This window comes from Nymphalis io, chromosome 12 (assembly GCF_905147045.1).
Source record: "Nymphalis io chromosome 12, ilAglIoxx1.1, whole genome shotgun sequence".
Lineage (NCBI taxonomy): Eukaryota > Metazoa > Arthropoda > Insecta > Lepidoptera > Nymphalidae > Nymphalis > Nymphalis io.
In genome coordinates, this window is record NC_065899.1 from 429940 (window position 1) to 449564 (window position 19625).

Sequence of the window (19625 nt, forward strand, 5' to 3'; positions counted from 1 at the left end):
TTTTTTTTTGTTTATTTTTATACAAGTTGTATTAAATTAGACTATACATGTTTTTTTTTTTTAATATATGGTTGAGAGCAATAAATTGAAGAATTAATAAAATTTAACGTTTTTACTAGTTTTCTTTACATCTTACCTTTCGCCACCGTCACCGTCACATAAATATACAAAATAAAACAAAACCATTTCAGTCTATTATTTATATTTTTAGTAAAAAAATTATAACATAACCTATTATATTCAGCTCCCCGTTACGGTGGCGGGTAGTAAGGTCGCGGCGGTGGGGGACCGGGAGGGATCGGGCCCCGGGGAGGTAGAGGACCTCGGGCCTGCATGGGGGAAAAGTAATTTGGAGGAGGTACGTTGACAGGAGGGAAGCGTGCCGGAGGGGCCGGCGGGGGCTCAGGGTACACCAGAGGTGGACCCGCGGGTATGGGTAGCCTGGCCGCAGGGATTGTGGGCGGAGGTGCCGTGTACACTGGATAGGCTGGCATCGCCGGGTACCCGGGGTAGGTAAATCTCATATCTATTTTTGGAGGTTCCAATTTAACATCAGAACCGTTTTTAACTGGTGTGACAACAGGCTTAATGGTAGCGGCAACAGGTGATGCGGAAGTGGGCGGTGTAACGGAGGCTTTCTTCTCGTTTTTTGGAGGCTTTGAGGATGTTGGTTGAGTTGGCGAGTCCCCCCCTGAGGCTTGAGTTTGTGGCGAATACAGATCCAGAACCTGAAACAATTTGTTGCAATTGTATTTTTAGGATTTAGGTAGTAATTATTTGTCTTTTCATTATTAAATGTTATATAGAAGTTAATTACCACAGGATATATATATGTCGCAGAATCAAAAATAAGGCCATAATTTAAGTATATAAGCCGTTCTAGGAAACTTCAAGTAGTACGCTTGAGTAAGGTCGATACAGGAATTCAGAGTGCCCACTTGACATTCAATAACGAATAACGAGTTGTTAATGATTTGACATCGGACATTTGAGGTTTGGTGAACGCTCTTGTACAAGGGTCTCCGGGGCGAACGGTCGTCTTCTTGTATCGAACTGCTGCGTTTCCAACCACTTCGGCGTGGTTAATTATTATTTTGTGATTATCGATTGTAAGCGAACAAATAAACAAGAGTTGTACGAGACTGAACTTTTACTTTGCGCCTACAACATGTCTGATAACAGACAACGAATTGCCCCACGTGATCAATACCACCTCGTTATATATTTAAATTAAATTTTAATATTTGGTAGAATCTAAGTCTCATAATACTGTAATAACATATTGATTCCTACCTGGTGACAAATATCTTCAAGCAGCTCCATTGTGATATCTTCCACAAACATATCCCACCAGGCGTTATGTTTGGAGACCCGGCCATTCCAATCAACCACCTCAAACTTGCTCAGCTTACCCGCAAGGAACATGAGTGCCACTGCTATCACTTCTGGTTCCCATTGAAGGCACAGTGTTGTGCAAAGACTGAAAGAAAGTCCAAATTAAAACTATAATTATAGGGCAACAACCAAAGATTGAGGATTCAAATTGAATTTTCATATTTAATTTCTGGAGAAAGGTGTAGAAAAAGAATGTGAGGAAATCTGCATGTCAGTTGAAAATCTGCGACTTGTGTCTACCAACCAGCATGGTCGATATAGCACAGTAATGGGGCATGAGAGTTGATAATTAATACAGAATATTTGAGTTGTAGGAAACTAAATATGTATAATACACTTTTTTTTTCTTTTTTTGTATTCGCTGGGAGGGCAAATGACTCTACTCCACCTGATGGTAAGTGGTAGTAGAGTCCAAACGCGACGACGAAAAACGGGAACACGTGAGCTGGTAAGGAATTCCATTTTTTGGAAGTGCGACAAAGAAAGGAGTTGCCAAATTTCTTTGTGCGCGATGGAATTGATGTCACAGTTAGGCGGTAACATCGAGAACCAGCTCAAAGAACACTTTTAATTTTTGTTAATTACTTAAAATTTTATATACTCATACATAAATTACTCTTCAAAAAGCAAGATTAATTACATATAATAACATAATAAACATACAATTGTATTACTTTTATATAAAACAACAATAAGAAGATAATTCAATCCAGTTATTAATTATAAAATCGAACAGAACCGATAGATATAAAGTTAATAAGCTTAAGATCAAATTTAAAATGATAATATACTAGTAGACCGTTATATTATTTAAATGTATTAAACATTATCAGCTTCAATCTTGTTTTGTGTTATTAAATATCAAGGTTCTTAATGTATTAATGCTAATTTATTTTTAACATTTTTTTTAAATTCTTGAATAGGTTGGTAGACGGCCCCATAGACTGTCATATGAATATTAATCATCCTTTACATTGTCACTGCACCACCAACCTTGGAAACTACATATAATGTTCATACCACTGGCTCACTCGTATTTCAAACTGGAACACAACAATACTAAGTGTTGCTGTTTGGTGGTACCTAAACAGACTTGCACAAAGTCCTACTTTGGTGGTGGACGAGTATAAACAAAGGATGGTTGTCTAAGTAATTTGTATTGTAATGTCACTAAATTTTAAGATGAGGCTTTTTCTTATGATATTACTATTGTAAAATGAATCACTAATCACTAACAAACCTGTCGTTGACGAAAGTCCATGCCATCTGCACCATTTTTTGTAGTTTCGCTTTATCACCTTTAAGGCACTTAGCATATTTCAATAGATACCCGTACGGGTGCTCTACTTGTAGATCAAATTTAATAGTTTGCAGCAGTATCCTCTCCAACGTCATCACTTCCTCTTTAGGATCCTCACCGAATGTGCTAAACTTTTGTTCAGTTAATAAAGATTTCGCTACTTTTATTATATCTTTACATTTCTTTGGCGTCTCTTCCACTTTTCCGGCCAGAAATAAACAGCAACACGCAGTGATATACCTCGGGAAAGTTCGAAAAGAGTGGAACATGTAAAAGCGATGAAAATAAACAACACCAGTGGCAACAGTGTTATAACCTAAATCCATCTTCGATCCAGTGTCGATGATAAACCTCGCGCCTTCCTTTCGGTAACGATTTTCCGTGTCATTTGAAATGCCATCGCGGAATGATGGTGTATTTTGTAAATCTTTTTTGTCGTAATACCAATACGGCATTATTAGAAGTCAATTATTATGATATTTCGATTCCGTCCGATACACTAACTACCACCGCCATTTATTTGGTACTGACATGACATCTGTCAAAAACTTCGGATTGGAATGCCAATATTTATCGATTGGTCTACATCGACTAAATCATTTGTAAAGTATCGATATTATTATAACTGGAAGTTTGAAACAAATTATAAAAAAACTGTTACTGTCAGAGATAAAAAAAAAATATAAATTGTAATGTAAACTACCATTTACCGTAAAGTATTTCATTATTGATCCATTTATTAAATAAAATTATAAGAACAGTTTTATAAAAGGAAAACCAATGTCTATATCATTTTCATGTCAATGTATTTTATCCGTCCATCTCTATAAAATTTAAAACAAGTCTTAGAAGGAACAAGCAGAGGACTTATTATTCCTATATACAAAATAGACAGCTGCTGAATAACAGGAAAACCTAAAATAATAATTATTCATAATTTTCAAAACACATTGTAAATGTGTTTTGTTCGTGAGACAATTTATAATAGTAATCATATTTTTTTATATAATCAAAAATTGAGGTAATCTAAATATTATACCATTTGCAAAATGACCTATCTGTATGGGACTTTTTAGGCAAACATAATGTCTTTTTTTTTTTTTTTTTTATAGAATAGGAAGGCGGACGAGCATATGGGCCACCTGATGGTAAGTGGTCACCAACGCTCTTAGACATTGGCATTGTAAGAAATGTCAACCATCGCTTACATATCCAATGCGCCACCAACCTTGGGAACTAAGATTTTATGTCCCTTGTGCCTGTAATTACACTGGCTCACTCACCCTTCAAACCGGAACACAACAATATCAAGTATTGCTGTTTTGCGGTAGAATATCTGATGAGTGGGTGGTACCTACCCAGACGAGCTTGCACAAAGCCCTACCACCAGTTAAATATAAAGTCTTATACAACTTCCACGAACAAAAATATGATAAAAACGTAAAAACCTAACTTTCTTTCGAGTATTACGGTTTCAGGGTCCGGTAGCGTCGCTCCACGAGCGATGCAGGAATAGATCTATTTATGCTTAAAATATACAATAGTTTATAAAAATCACATAATATCTACCGTTTGTGTACTTAATCTATTGAAATCAATAAATCTTGAACATTACACTCTCACTTTTATTTAGCAAATAAGAAAACTAACTTTAATATAAACATTAAGAACCGTCCATACTGTAAAATACATTAGTATTTGATTATGTAGTATTTTTTTTAATTGCTATTACACGGCATTGACATAGTTTATACATATGTATAATTTCTGTAGGTATTTGTCGCTGAACTCTTAAGCGACTGGACCGATTTTGATGAATGTTTTGTGCCTGTTTGAGTAGGTATCTGGATGGTTTAGATTGAACCCGGCCGGTTTCATTGCGATCGATTTTTATACCATGCTAATAAAGTCAGGACGGGCAGCTAGTGTTATAATAATTTGTAATGTATACTCGCGAAATCGATTTCGAGATGGCAGGCAGATTATGGATAGAGCAAGTGGATCATAAGCGAAGATAAAGGGTTCAAATCCAGTTAATATAAGAAAGGCTTTACCTGAACCTTAATGTTTCGGATCTAGTTCTGCAACAGAGTAGCAGCGTAGTGGCATAGTCTCCAAGTATTCTCCTTCAGAACAAAGATCTCCTCTGTTGGGCCAATATTGGGACATTGACTGGCTGTTATACTATACTCGAGCGGCGAAAGAAAATTAAAGTACTGTAAGTTACATAAATACACTTATATAAAAAAAACAGAGAATCAAAAACCTTGGTTCTTAAAATTGAAAGACTGACACAATTATGACTTCTAAATACAGGTTCCAATTAGAATAGCTAAAACCTTATGTTAACACTTGTGGGTTTTTATGTGGGTTGATTGAGTTTATGAAAAACAGCCCAATAATTAATACACTCAATTTATAATACTCAAACAGAGTAACGTTGTGCCAGGTATAATTTAAAAACGAATTCCTTTGGCGCGTCCTACGTACTTTATACAAAAATATTCGGAAGTCAGTTTACGAACTAATATATTATAGTTTACAACGTAATTTAATAATAAATAATGAATTTAACGAAATTATAAATAATGAATTATAGGCATAATAAGGTATATGTAAATAAATCACCGAGATGAATATCATTGGGAGTAGTTATTATACACCACAAAAGCTGGGCGCCTATGTACTTGTTAAAAATTGAAAAAATATTTTTTTATTTAATATTGAAATGAGTTTGAGTATCATTGTTATATATAAAGCGTGTGTGCCTAAAATTAATATAAAAACATGTAGCAGACGCTATCTTATCAACTTAATTATTGTTAAGAACTGGGATTCAGTGTGTTTTATTAATACTTATCATGATAAAATACGCAATTAAAAAAAACATTAATTATTACATTCACTTGGTATATTAAATTATTCCTCTAATATATAAAATATGTTTTTACATTGTTGTTTAACTTTCTATAGAAATTAAAATGTATTATTTGTATCAATTTAAACAGTGACCTACCACGTATGTAGTGAACGAAAAGGCCGCGTACCTTATCTAACTTGCTAATGTTTCTGAGTAAATATACGATAACATCCAATAATGACTGTAAGTTCATTATTCACTATTCAGTCCCACGATGGCGCTCAAAAGTGGAGTTTGTTTCTTACGTTTAAATCGACTGAACCAAGTGGCCAGAGTACGTACCTAATACTTTAATTATATACACATAAATTCATATATATTTCAAGTTTAATAATATATAACTTAAGTTTAATTTCGGTACATTAATGTATGAGTTTTTAATCGTACCAACTGATAGCACTCGCAAATACATGTATGTTGTAATTTGTGTTATTTATTTCGTTGTCACTTGCTTTTTAAAGTGACGTTTTATTTACATTTTAAAGTACGTATGTACCTATAATTATTATGAATTGTTTTTAAGCACATGTTACGCGACTGGCGTACGTACGAATATTTTCTCGAATATTATTAATTTCACAATTCATATGATTCTTTTTAGGAGAATGTACTATTAATAATCTAATAATTAATTGCAATGAATGAACTTTTTAACTAGGACTTAAAATCAAATGTTAGTCCTCAACTCCTCCTCCAATGCGGGTTGCTGGAATACACATGTGGCAGAATTTCAGTGAAATTAGACACATGCAGGTTTCCTCACAATGTTTTCCTTCACCGTAAAGCACGAGATGAATTATAATAACATATTAAGCAAATGAAAATTCAATGGTACTTGCCTGGGTTTGAACCCACGATCATCGGTTAAGATTCACGCGTTCTTATTATTACCACTGAGCCATCTCGGCTGACATATTTTCTTATGTCGATACTATTCTATTATCACTATTTCCATATTATTATTTCCTATGTTAGACATATTTGCGGTGAGCGGTGTGTAATGTTAGAGCTTAAGACTCTCTCAATGATGATACAAAAGTCATGATACAAATATATAAACTTACTTTAATTCTCTTTTTTTATTCTGAATGTTTCAGTATTGTCGTATGTTATTTTAAATCACTAATACACAGGGCATTTATTTATAATTTATAAGGAACACCAGCGACGAATTGAATATATATCTACAGTGTGGTATTTGAATATGTTATTTTAATCGATTTGTTCGAATTAACCGATTCGAATTCGCTGCTTGTTGCTTTTGGTTATTCTTGGTATAAACCACTTCCGAGTAGTTTCACATCCATATTACTTAATAGATACTAAATAATTGTTAAATAATAGTAGGGCCTATTTAAAAAATATTATTTTCATTTCCAGCTATTATCAACGAGCTCGAGACCCGAAATCATTCAAAATGGTGGTAACAATGCCGACTTCCCTGGCGCGAAGGCTCCCTACGTGACGGAAATGAAGTTTCTCGACGAAAATAGTTATGATCCTATACCCATATACAGAGTACTGGATAATGATGGCCAAGTTATTGATAGTAGGGAAGAGCCTGCCATCGACAAGGACACCCTGCTCAACATGTACAAAACCATGGTTCAACTTAATCAGATGGATAAAGTTTTGTATGAATCCCAAAGGTCAGCCTGTTTTTTTTTTATTAAGTATTTCACTTATAGCTTATTTTAAAATGTTCACAAATGAAACTTAATCCTTTAAGAACGAATTATAGCATCACTGTTTATATATAAATAGGCAAACGCAAACAGTTTCTTTTTCTGATCTTTCTGTCAACAGATTTTCTTTTTTTTATTGTTCGCTATTGACGAGCTTTCGTGTTATCAATAAAAACACGTCAAGTATAAAAGTAGAATAAAAAAATCGAAATATGTTTTCCCCTAAATATCAATAATTAATTTCCACCATTAGGCGAAAAGGAATATAAAAATACGAAAAATGACATGTTCGTCCGGTCGTTGCTTTCTAAGATGGAAAATACAATACAGTAACAGCCTTTGAATGTCCCACTGCTGAGCAAAGGCCTCCTCTCCCTTTTTGAGGAGAAGGTTTCGAAGCTTATTCCACCATGCTGCTCCAATGCGGGTAAAATACAATAACCTAATCAATATTAATGTCACTTTTCAGACAAGGTCGTATCTCCTTCTACATGACGAACTATGGCGAGGAAGGTATCCACGTTGGGAGTGCGGCAGCTTTGTCACCAAAAGATCTAGTCTTTGCTCAATACAGAGAGGTCGGAGTATTGTTATACCGAGGAATGACGATCACTGAGCTAATCAACCAGTGTTATGGGAATCATGAAGATCCTGGCAAAGGAAGGCATATGCCGGTACATTACGGTAGCAAGCAAAGAAATATCGTTACTATATCCAGTCCATTGGGTGAGCAAAATGATATTTTTAAGCTTTTTAACAATTTTACAGAATAATCCATCGATGGTCGGCCTTTGTACAAACTCGCTTGACTACTCACTACCCACTTATCAATTACTCTACAGCTAAACAGCATACTCTCTATTGCTGTAACTCGGTAAGTGAGAGTGAGCCAGTGCAATTCCAGAAAAAAGAGATAAAATCTTTGTTTCGATAGTTGTAATGATTGATTGTGCTGTAGAGTATCAGTGGGCGATGGTGGATAGTGGGTACATACGACATGTACATACGTAATTACTCGTTCTACACCAACTGGCTTATTACAGCTACCCAGATGCCTCAAGCTGTAGGCGCAGCTTACGCATACAAGCGTATACCGAACAATGATCGATGTGTTATTTGCTACTTCGGTGAGGGTGCTGCCTCTGAGGGAGACGCACACGCCGCTTTCAACTTCGCCGCTACTCTTGAATGTCCTGTTATAATGTTTTGGTAAGATATATATCTTATAAAATGTTATTCATGTTATAAAACTGACATACTAAAAACGTCTTACATACGATATTTAATTAATATATTTAAACGGATATTATTTAAATACATATATAATATATACCTATTACTCCATGTCCTATTGGAACATATATATGTAGAAGATACTTTTCGATTCTGAGTATTAAATATATTCTCATAAAATCTACGTACAATATATATCGAAAAATTATCTGATAAATTATATGCGACATTGAATTAAATCATTACAATATCCAAAAGATAAAAGCAGTATACATATATCGTCTCATCGTAAGTTTTAACATTTTAAAATGGTAAATATATAATTCAGTAGAAACAACGGATACGCGATCTCGACTCCGACGAACGAGCAGTACCGCGGGGACGGCATCGCGGGCCGCGGGCCAGCGCTGGGCCTGCACACCGTGCGCGTGGACGGCACCGACACGCTCGCCGTCTACCGCGCCGTGCAGCACGCGCGGGAGCTCGCCCTCGACAACAAGCCTGTCCTCATCGAAGCCATGTCATACAGGTGAGCGGAACTTCTCCACAATAAGGCCCTCATTACACCGCTAATATTATGATCCTGTATCATCTGTCACAGTCACACGTCAAATTATACTACTAACAACTACTACTAGCTTAAATACTATGATCACAAAATAGGATGGCGAGTCATGTCTAAATGTCCTTCAAATAAATATGATCACAATTTCATTATTTTAATATACAAATCGATTACTCAAAACAACATACAAGGATGTTGCCTGCAGAAAATATAATTTAATATATTTTCAATTATAAGAACTTAAATTGGATCTAGTATTATAAATAGGATCTGATATTAATGTTTCCGATTTCCATATCATTTCAATAATTCAAAGATTTGTGGGAGTCACGTTTCCTGCTTTTATAATTTTATCTGAATAAATTTAAGTTTTTGGCAGAGTGGGCCATCACTCCACGTCTGACGACAGCACCGCCTACAGGCCGCTGGAAGAAATACAGAAATGGACTCAAGCCGAGAACCCTATTCAGAAGTTGAGATTGTATCTTGAAAGTAAAGGTAAACAATTATTTAGGAATATTATTACAGAAGATTTAATTTCTACAGTGATTGCCTCAAAAATAAAAGGTAACCTCCGTAACATAAGGTTTTTAAGCCATTAAAAGCCGTATGTATGTTATACAAAAGCGGTTGATTGGTTTCGCCGTGAAAGCGTAACAAACAGACAGAGTTACTCTTTATTACTGCTGTGCACAAGACATACTTTTATTAGTTATTTCGGTCCCCGTTGTTATCATCATCATTAAACTACAACCAATGTCCAACGTAAAATGTCCATCCCGAAGTATAAGTTTCTCTAGTTTTACTCTAAAGTCTAATGAATATATTTTATTCGAAAATTAGGTCTCTGGGACGCCGAGGCTGAAAAGACATATGCAAAGGAAGCTCGCAACTTGGTAGTTCGAACAATGCAAGAGGCGGAGAAGAAGAAGAAACCGCATTGGAAGGAGATGCTTGAAGACGTCTACTACGACATGCCTCCTCATCTACAGTAAGTTTTTAATTATTATGAAGTATAGTAGGACGTCATTGAATGCTTACAAATTAAATAACTTCGAAGAAAAACTTCTTTACCTACGTATGCGTTGTTTTTAAATAATAATAATACTCACACGATTATTGTAAATTTATAGTCAAATTTTAAAATTATAATCAACTAGTTGCCCATCTTCTGACTTTGTACGGATAAATTGATACATATCGTTCCACAACTTTACGATAGAAAATTCAAAAAGGAAAATTTGTTTCTGTAATAAATCGTTTAAAAAAATAATCTTTGTTAATTTTTGTTTTCAGGAAACAAATGCAGCAAATGGAGAAGCATTTAGAAAAGTATAAGGACCATTATCCCATGGACCTATTTCAAAAAGAATAAATTTGAACCGATATTTTTGCGGCACTAGTAAATTAAATAAATAAATCATAGAAAACTAGATTTTTATTTATAATATGTCTCATTAAACTAATAAATCTTTATATGAATGTATATATATAATATACACGAGTGCACAATCAGAGATACAATACTGGAGTAGTTTAGAAGTTATTTAGTAAACAGAAAGATGTTTTCTTTGTGTGAAAATGGTTTTATAAATATTTAGTACAACGTTTACGTGATTAGTAAGTACTTATAATTGATATGCACAATGCTAGTGGTTTCGCCTTAACAGACGAGAGAAAGTGGAATATTGTTAGAATTTTTTTCTTACCATAAGTAAGGCTTTCAATCATATTTTAAGCTCGAAGTAATTAAAGAAAAAAAGTAGAAAAATGCCTATGAAGCTGATGAATACTAAAACATAGAATACGAAATCAAAACATTTAGATAATGAAAAAAAGTATTATTAAATTTATTCATTTTTGCATGATTTTTTATATTATTTATTATATTCCTTTTTATAGCTACAATAAACTTTGCATTTGCTATAAACATCGTTATTCAAGAAATACCTGCCCATACTGATTAATTTTATCAATCATTATATTTTAACTGTAATGCACTGACAGTAATATCTTTGCCTATTCAAGAAGAAAAAATAAAATATATCAATTGTCAACGTCAGTGTCAATTGTCATGCCCTAATCATATATATATAATCTATAAACATATGGTATTGTCAATTTATTATTATGTTTTAAATTTTTAGAAGGAAATTATAACAAAAAAGTAATTCATAAATATAGAATAAACACATTTAACATTGTCTTCTAAAATAAAATGTCTTTGTTAACGCGTACAGATGTAACGACTGTTAAATTTTTCAATAATTTTGTCTTGGCAGGTAAGCAGAGGTTATGTTTATGTATTTTCACAAGTAATTCCAATTGTGACAATGTAATTATTTTTAGGTGTAGGAAGTTCATTAGAGGTATTTAACAAAGAGTCCGGTAAATTTATTCAAAAAATTAAAATATTTAATGGACAAAAAGTACATAGCGTTGAATATTTGAAATGTGAATCAAAATTTCTCATAATTGGAGGTAAACAGTTTTCCATTATAGAATTGATATTTAATTGTGATGAAGATGCAGTCTCAGAACAGCAGATAGTATGTTCTATATTATGTAATGACTGGCTTCATTCCGGAACTTGGATTTCTAAAGAAGAAGTAGCAGTTTTAACTGCCCATAATGTAGTGCAGGTAAAAACCGAAAAAAAATTAAATATTAATTTTATGTTATTAAGATGTATTATTTATACAATATAAATTTGATAAAAATGATTATAGATTTGGAATATAAAAGATGGAACATTTGTTAAAGAGTATATAAGCAAAGATAATTCTATATTATACAGTGGGCTAGTGTTTCCCCTACTAGACGATATCCTTGTATTTAGTGGCACTGTATTCTCTGATGTCATTATACACCGGTGCGGTGATGATGCACCGCTGCATCACTTAAAAGGTCATAAGGTAAGCTAATTAGATTATAATTTTTACAAATTCATTAAGAAAGTTAAATACTTTTCATCATTATTAAAATCCATGCATTTAAGTACTTCGCTATGTAGACTTAGGATGAGTTTAGAGGTCAAAAAATAATTTTGACTTCATCAAATTAAAGTAAATAATATAATATATAATAATAAACATGAAACTTTAATAATTTGTGAGAAACTTACACTATAAGGCTATCCCTTGGCTAAAATAACTTATTAACTGTAACTTTAGAGTGGAAAATATAAATTGTTTGTTAACTTTTGTACTGTATTGTTTTATAATGAATATGTTTTTAGGGTGTAATATTTTCAATAACTTATAACTCTGAGAAAGCAATAATAGTTACCACGTCTGACGATAGGTCGGTCAGGATATGGTCTATCTGCAATACGGAACCCGTTAGTTACGAAACTAGGAGTTACTGGAACAATGCTAATATTACTTGTGTTCATACTCTATATGGTCACATGGCAAGAGTGATGCGCAGTCTTATTACAAATGATTTAATTATATCAATTGGTGAAGATTCTAGAATATGTTTCTGGAATCATCAGGGGAAATTGTTGAGGAAAATACTTTCTCATCAAAATTCTTGCATTTGGTCATTAGATGCTGACGACGAACACCTCGTAACGGGTGGTGGTGACTGTGGGGTTATTCTTCACCCCCTATCATTAGTATCGGAATATGGCCACAAAGAGATTATACCCATTAAAATTGACACACCAAAGAAAGTAAAATTGACCGCCAGACAGAATATTATTATCATGAATGAATCAAATGAACTTATTTACTACGATGTCAGCTCAAATACCAGCCAAACATATGATTTATGTCACACGTCGACATATAAGTTACTAAGTATATCTTCATGCAAACAAATCATAGCAGTCGCTGATATGAATGGGAAATTAGATGTTTTCATTGAAAATTGCAAAGGGGACGCTGTAATTCATAAAATTATTGATACGCAATTAAACTTAGGAAAAATTCTTTCTTTACATTGGGCTGGAAATAGACACATAGTTGTGTGCTCCGAAAATGGTCTGATAACAGTTTTGGCTTCGAAAGAAATAGATACTGAAACAGTTGATGTATTCCAACTCCCCCCTTGCAAAGAGCGCTGGTTGACATCGAGCGCTCTCAGCTCTAACAGAGATGTGCTAGTAGTGGGGGATAGATGTGGTCACATTCACGTATACGTTCGCGGTAATAGAAACCCTGTCAAAAGTTTCGATAGGATTTACGATAGATACGGTGCCACATCAATAACTATAAGAAATAACGAAATAATAACAACGGGTCGAGACGGCAAGATCAAATATTTTTCATTGAACAGTTACGATAATCAAATTAAATATATGTGTTCTAAAGATGTAGAGTTTCAATGGCTAGAAAAGTTTTTGGACAAGAACGAGAATTACCTCTGTGGGTTTCAAGAGAGAGTTTTTGTAGTCTATGATGTTAAAAATAATATCAAAGTTCTGGAAGTGGCGTGTGGTGGCGGACACAGGTCATGGGACGCGGTTCGTTACATTGAAAAAATCAATGGTAATTTTGAAGAATTCATACGAATATTGTATCTCAAAAATTACACACTACATTCGGAAACGTTTCAGCTAAGTAAAATAATGTCGAAAAACATAATAAACGGAATACATTCTAAACAGATAAATTGTTTGAAAACTTACAAATATGATGAGGAGAATACTTTGTCAATATTCATATCAGGCGGGGAAGACACGACTCTGAGAGTATCGAGCTCAGATCAGAAAACAAAACTAAAAGATGAACTTATATTTAAACAACTATCAAGTATAAGAACATTAAAATTTCACCGTCTAGATAAAAATAAAATACTTTTAATATCAGCTGGCGGACGAGCACAAATATGCGCTAAAATACTTACATTCGATCGAGATAACATTAAAGTCACTTCAGAAGAATTAGTTGACTACCTTATAAAAGGCACAGATAAAGAAAGAAAAGGTGACAAAAACTGGAGAGACTGTTCTATAGATTTTGATCCAGAGACTAGAATAATGGACTTGGAGAATGTTAAGATAGATGATGATTTTGTAATCATCGCAGCTTGCTCGGACGCTGCCATACAGATATTTAACTTGAATACTGAAAAAAGAAAACTAAATCCAGTTCAAGAGATCAGATACCATAAAACTTGTATTTTAAAAACACATGTTTTTCAATTTATAGACAAGACCGCACTCGTGACTTGCACGACTAGAGGTGAGGTTGCATTTTGGGAAGTCGGAAAACTGCCAGAGGTTTTGTCGTGCGAACCAATGTTTTCAGTACAAACAAATAAATCTGGAATAAACGGCGCCGATGTTAATGTAATTGACGATACAAGATTCATATTAGCGACAGCGGGAGACGATAACGCGATACACATAAAAGTAATACAAGTCGAAAATAATCATTTCAATTCAATGAAAGTCGTTAATTCTTGGTCGTCTGAAAAATATCATTGCTCACAAATAACCGGTCTCAAGATAATCGAAGATTTGATGATCTCAACGAGTATTGACCAGAGGTTGACTTTGTTCACGCTGTCCGTGACTGACGACGGAGTTGAATGTGACTTCCATTCGCAATATTACAGCGACGTGTCCGACATACACGGTCTGGATGTTCTGGATGTTTCGACGTGAGTAAAATTTTATATCTTGCTATTTTATATTGTATTCGTAAATCGTTTACTCGATTAAGTTAAAACTTTGGTCAGTAGTCCATGATGGTGAATATATGTCTACATATTTTCAAAAGCGGCAAGAATAGTGTAGAGGTTTACGAAGAAAATTATTTGTATAATTTAGAATTTCATAAGGATTTTGCATCCACTGGGAGGAGGTTTTTCAACTTCGTCCGATCATTTCGCACCATCTTTGACTTTTATTATATTTTTAGCGAGTCAATTACGATCAGCGTCTTCGGAAAGGGGATAGAAGTTCTTCAAATACCCAAACCTACCAAATAATTAACATAGAAAATAATCGTTGGATTGAGAGGACGAACACTTTGAGAGGTCGACAGATTTTGACATACGTAAGTTTCATATTACTTATTATTAATTGATTTTAGAGCAACGTACGTCATTAGTTATAATGTTGCCAATTAAATTTGTCCTACAAATTAAATAATAAATAATTGGTAATTATTGTTATCGATAAATAAGCAAAATTAATTAATAAAATAAGCTATTTTCTGTTATTTCTTATTTATTGCAGAATTATATACTACAGTATTGTTATTTCTAGTAATGTTGAATATGTTACGCAAGGCTGAGCCTAACAAATGGCCGTTGTGCACACCTATAACACAGTAACATGAAACAAAACAAATGTATCGGTTGCTTCGACATGAAAAGCGCCGAGTTTATCTACACTTTGGTACTAACATCATCTTTCGATTACTAAGTAGTTAGAATTTTCAGAACCAGACGAGGCCGAGTGGAATAAATGCTGTTATTGTTTTTTTTTTGTGTCAACAGGATAAGATACAAGGACGTGTGTGAGCTGGATGGCCGTGCCGAGACCTAGTGAACCATAGACCTATGAGGGATGAATCACAAACGATCGGGAAACAAACTTCCCGCACAAACATTCACAGGCGTTAGACGGGCGACGTGACGTGGCGAGCGCCGACAATCAGTCAATGCTACCACCACGTGGTACCCTACTGTCTCACGTAAAGATATTGCCTAGTTGACTGCTGCTAGTTAAGCGAAGTCGAGATGGCCTAGTGGTTAGAACGCGTGAATCTTAACCGATGATCGTGGGTTCAAACCCGGGCAAGCACCACTGAATTTTCATGTGCTTAATTTGTGGTTATAATTCATCTCGTGCTTGACGGTGAAGGAAAACATCGTGAGGAAACCTGCATGTGTCGGATTTCATTGAAATAATGCCACATGTGTATTCTACCAACCCGCATTGGAGTAGCGTGGTGGAATAAGCTCCAAACCTTCTCCTCAAAAGGGGAGAGGAGGCCTTAGCCCAGCAGTGGGACATTAACAGGCTGTTACTGTACTGTTACTGTATTTAAGCGTAATACGTGAAGATTGTGATCCTTCACTGAGTTTCTTGCCGGTTCATCTCGGTAGAATCCACATTACGATCCGGTGATAGCACTTAACGATTCTAAAGTACTTGTGAAAGTCTATTTGAATAAAAAAATATTTTGATTTGATTTTGTAACCCCACACACCTACATTGTACAAGATATAGTTTGAATTGTAAATGGATAATGAAAATATATTTATTAATCAGCTAGGAGACGTTTTTTACGTGTGTAGTAGTGTAGCACACAGTGACTAAAGCCGAAATAAACCAGTTTTCTTTAACTACAACGTGCCTCGAATTCTCGCATAAGTAGCATTACAAGTGTCATTTTGTCTATTTTATAATTTTCTTACTAACTACTTTATAATAAAATATATGTAAGTTAAAATTTACGTCGTAAAAAATGTCACAATGAATATTAATTCCATTATGATAACAGAGGAAAAACTTAATGCTATGCCAATCTATTGAGGAAAAGTAATTTCAGACTGAGACGAGGTGTTAGATACAATATCTTTTTTTATAGAATGGAAATGTTAACCATCGTTTACGTCGTCAATGCGCCACCAACCTTGGAAACTAAGATGTTATGTCCCTTGTGCCTGTAATTACACTGACTCACTCACCCTTCAAACCGGAACACAACAATACCAAGTAATGCTGTTTTGCGGTGGAATGTCTGTTGAGTGGGTGGTACCTACCCAGACGAGCTTGCACAAAGCCCTACCACCAGTAAACCACAACTACCAGAACGAATTATCATTAAGATTTTTGGTTTAATGCAATGATGAGGATGACTAAAATGTCTAGGATAAAAATTCTACAGTAACCATAACCCAAACGACGTAACTTTTTAAGAGGTCGACAGATATTGCTAAGTAAGTTCCTCATTGCTCTATGATATTAACTTTGTGAAGATTATATCGATTTACAAAGTTGCGTTTATAATTTTATTACTAACTTTAAATCTGTTTATAAATACAGAATAAACAGGTATTTGTATTGAGTCAATATTACGGTTGGTAGATTATCATCGGCAGTAAATGGTTTTGCACGTTATCTGAAGATTTATCTCGGCTCATCATGACAGCAAATATCTAATCTCACTGTATGTTAACAATACAGGGATTATAACTTCTAGAATGCATTCGATATTCTCTTGAAATGCATATCAAAGGAAGTATATCAAAAACTTTTATTAAACTTCAACGCCTATTAATTCGTGTTTTTATTCTCGGGCTTGACGGTGTAGGAAAACATTTTGAAACCTGCATGTGTGTGATGAAAATCTCCCACATTTGTTTCCACAAACCCGCATTCAACTAACTCAATGAAAAATGATTGGTTTCGAAGTTGCTTATATGAATGGTATATAGAATGAATTTCACGACTCGTAACTCAAAAACTATCAGTTACTGATGTACAATACAGTAACAGCCTATGAATGTCCCACTGCTGGGCTAAGGCCTCCTCTCCCTTTTTGAGGAGAAGGTTTTGCAGCTTATTCCACCACGCTGCTCCAATGCGGGTTGGTGGAATACACATTATGCAGAATTTCAATGAAATTAGACACATGCTTACGATGTTTTCCTTTACCGTCAAGCACGAGATGAATTATAATTACAAATTAAGCACATGAAAATTCAGTGGTGCTTGCCCGGGTTTGAACCCACGATTATTGGTTAAGATTCGCGCGTTCTTACTACTGGGCCATCTCGGCGTCTCGTACAATAACGATTCTTTAAATCCTGGCATTAGTGTATGGATTCGTGCACTGAATTTTTAACTTGAAAGCTTGTTCTCATCGTTAAGGTATAAAGGGATGAAAGTCCTTCATTTCTAAAGAAAGAGCTGTAGAAATTGGTATTTAGTAATACTGAATGATGACGCAAGCGAAACCGCGGGTAAAGCTAGTAGTTCTGTATATGCATACCTAAGCACAAGGTCCACTGCCAGTTATAAATAAAGACAGGTAAAATTGAAAATGTTATCAAATTTTTGTAGAACTGGTTACACTACCGTTTCAAAGAGAATTGAACAAATAAATTTCGCAATCCATTTATTAAAATGGCTAATCGTCCTGGCTTCGCACCCATAGATGAGAAGAAAAATGTATTTTGAATAGGATTTGCGTAAAAGTGTTCTTAATGAGCGTCTACTTCTGGGTAAGAGTAACTGACAAATTTAAGGTTAACGAGCGGATAGTTTAGAAGAACTCGTAATGAGCGGTATTTTGTTTATATAAGTATATAGATGAGTAAAGAAAAGACAGTTTGGAACCATTTTCTCTTCTCTTTTTTTCCTGTTAGAATTGTAAAAAAAAACAATGTAATGCAATGATGGTATTTCGACCACTGCGAGAAAACTAGTGTTTTATAAATGATCAACTTACAAAACTGAAGTAAGTATCAGAATGTGACAAATAATCACATGTAATGGTGTTCTTGCAGTTAATAATGTAAAATAATGTGTGTCCTCCGTACCGACTTCGGCCACGGCGGCCAATCTCAAGAGAAATAAGCCAACTGTGCGGCGATCCGACACGACCGAAAAGAGTTCAGGCGCAGCACCAACGTGCGTACTTTCCGAGGCAAGAGAGTGTACACACTTCCAAACTCCGGGCTGCTACAGAGAATTATCGATAGAAAAACCCAATAACTTTTTATTGGCCCGGCCTGGGATTTGCACCTGGGACCTCGGGGTCTGCGGCCACTAGATCAACAAAGCACCTAATAATACAAAATAGGTCTTAAAATAATTTCATGACAAATATGTCGTTGTCGAAATGATAAACATCGTATAAATAATATGATAGTCATTTACTATCATATTTTTTATAAAAGCTGACAGGAAATATGTACGTTGCGCGGATCATACAGAGTCAGTTATAGTTATTAATAATTAAGTGATTATTTACGATTACGTAATATATTAACAAAAGTTAATACTTAATTATTGAGATGGTTTCCTATGATTATAATTAGAAAACGTTGAAAATATTAATTTGTAAAATTAAAATGAATCGGTAAAAAAAATTCACACCATGGGAGTTGATATTCTTTAATAAGTTTTATAAAAAATATACAATTTCATTATAGTATTGTTACCTGTAAATTGGTAAATTTGAGATTAAAAAAAACCACTGAATTTTTTTCACCGTTTCTTTTTTGTTAGCAGATTTTTGACAATTGATAAGCAAGTGCAACACTTCTGTATTAAATAAATATTTTTGACCTCTGAATTGTAGTTACAATCAGAATCAGTAAACCCTTCAATCGTAGGTACGTGTATCGGGATAGAAGTCAATCTCAAATAGTTTTAAAAATACCTCTATAAAACCAAACAAATAAATAAACAGCATACGTTTTATAAAGAAACAGTGGAGTTTGTCTTAAGATCCACCAGGCGATCTCAGTTCCTACAATAACTTAATTCAAGTAAATTATCTTTAGTGCTAAAATATAATCTGTCGGATGATAGCGGCGCTGTTAGACTGATTAGAT

The 19625-nt window shown here is 34.4% G+C and overlaps 3 protein-coding genes across 5 annotated transcripts; 2 read left to right on the forward strand and 1 right to left on the reverse strand.

Annotated features, from left to right (window-relative positions):
- Positions 1–185: 185 nt before the first annotated feature.
- On the reverse strand, positions 186–3323 carry LOC126772127 (cyclin-K). The gene is made up of 3 exons (XM_050492296.1): positions 2636–3323; positions 1294–1480; positions 186–728 (listed from the first exon to the last, which is right to left on the reverse strand). The coding sequence occupies exons 1-3, from the start codon at positions 3148–3150 to the stop codon at positions 252–254; spliced, it is 1179 nt and encodes a 392-aa protein (XP_050348253.1). The 5' UTR covers positions 3151–3323; the 3' UTR covers positions 186–251.
- Positions 3324–5791: 2468 nt separating this feature from the next.
- On the forward strand, positions 5792–10528 carry LOC126772124 (2-oxoisovalerate dehydrogenase subunit alpha, mitochondrial). Its single transcript, XM_050492293.1, has 8 exons — positions 5792–5889; positions 6996–7264; positions 7770–8026; positions 8344–8509; positions 8862–9062; positions 9478–9596; positions 9942–10089; positions 10395–10528. Exons 1-8 carry the CDS (start codon positions 5830–5832, stop codon positions 10471–10473), a joined length of 1299 nt encoding a protein of 432 aa, XP_050348250.1. The 5' UTR covers positions 5792–5829; the 3' UTR covers positions 10474–10528.
- Positions 10529–11208: 680 nt separating this feature from the next.
- LOC126772122 (WD repeat-containing protein 6) lies at positions 11209–19607 on the forward strand. 3 transcript variants are annotated; one of them, XM_050492290.1, is made up of 7 exons: positions 11209–11380; positions 11448–11740; positions 11828–12013; positions 12337–14708; positions 14969–15106; positions 15552–18287; positions 18573–19607. In XM_050492290.1, the coding sequence occupies exons 1-5, from the start codon at positions 11317–11319 to the stop codon at positions 15036–15038; spliced, it is 2985 nt and encodes a 994-aa protein (XP_050348247.1). In that variant the 5' UTR covers positions 11209–11316; the 3' UTR covers positions 15039–15106; positions 15552–18287; positions 18573–19607. The 3 variants fall into 3 exon arrangements, with proteins under 3 accessions (XP_050348247.1, XP_050348246.1, XP_050348248.1); XM_050492289.1 differs by having other exon boundaries at positions 15552–19607; XM_050492291.1 differs by lacking the exons at positions 15552–18287; positions 18573–19607 and adding an exon at positions 15319–15388.
- The last annotated feature ends 18 nt before the right edge of the window (positions 19608–19625 follow it).

Coding starts and splice junctions, on each gene's coding strand:
- LOC126772122 (XM_050492289.1), top strand. CDS start 11,317: ATGTCTTTGTTAACGCGTACAGATGTAACGACTGTTAAATTTTTCAAT. Junction 11,741..11,827: donor CTGCCCATAATGTAGTGCAG/GTAAAAACCGAA, acceptor AAATGATTATAG/ATTTGGAATATAAAAGATGG. Junction 14,709..14,968: donor GATGTTCTGGATGTTTCGAC/GTGAGTAAAATT, acceptor TTATATTTTTAG/CGAGTCAATTACGATCAGCG.
- LOC126772124 (XM_050492293.1), top strand. CDS start 5,830: ATGGCGCTCAAAAGTGGAGTTTGTTTCTTACGTTTAAATCGACTGAAC. Junction 8,027..8,343: donor TACTATATCCAGTCCATTGG/GTGAGCAAAATG, acceptor GGCTTATTACAG/CTACCCAGATGCCTCAAGCT. Junction 9,597..9,941: donor ATTGTATCTTGAAAGTAAAG/GTAAACAATTAT, acceptor TTCGAAAATTAG/GTCTCTGGGACGCCGAGGCT.
- LOC126772127 (XM_050492296.1), bottom strand. CDS start 3,150: ATGCCGTATTGGTATTACGACAAAAAAGATTTACAAAATACACCATCA. Junction 1,481..2,635: donor TGGACTTTCGTCAACGACAG/GTTTGTTAGTGA, acceptor ACTTTCTTTCAG/TCTTTGCACAACACTGTGCC. Junction 729..1,293: donor TTGAAGATATTTGTCACCAG/GTAGGAATCAAT, acceptor AAATTGTTTCAG/GTTCTGGATCTGTATTCGCC.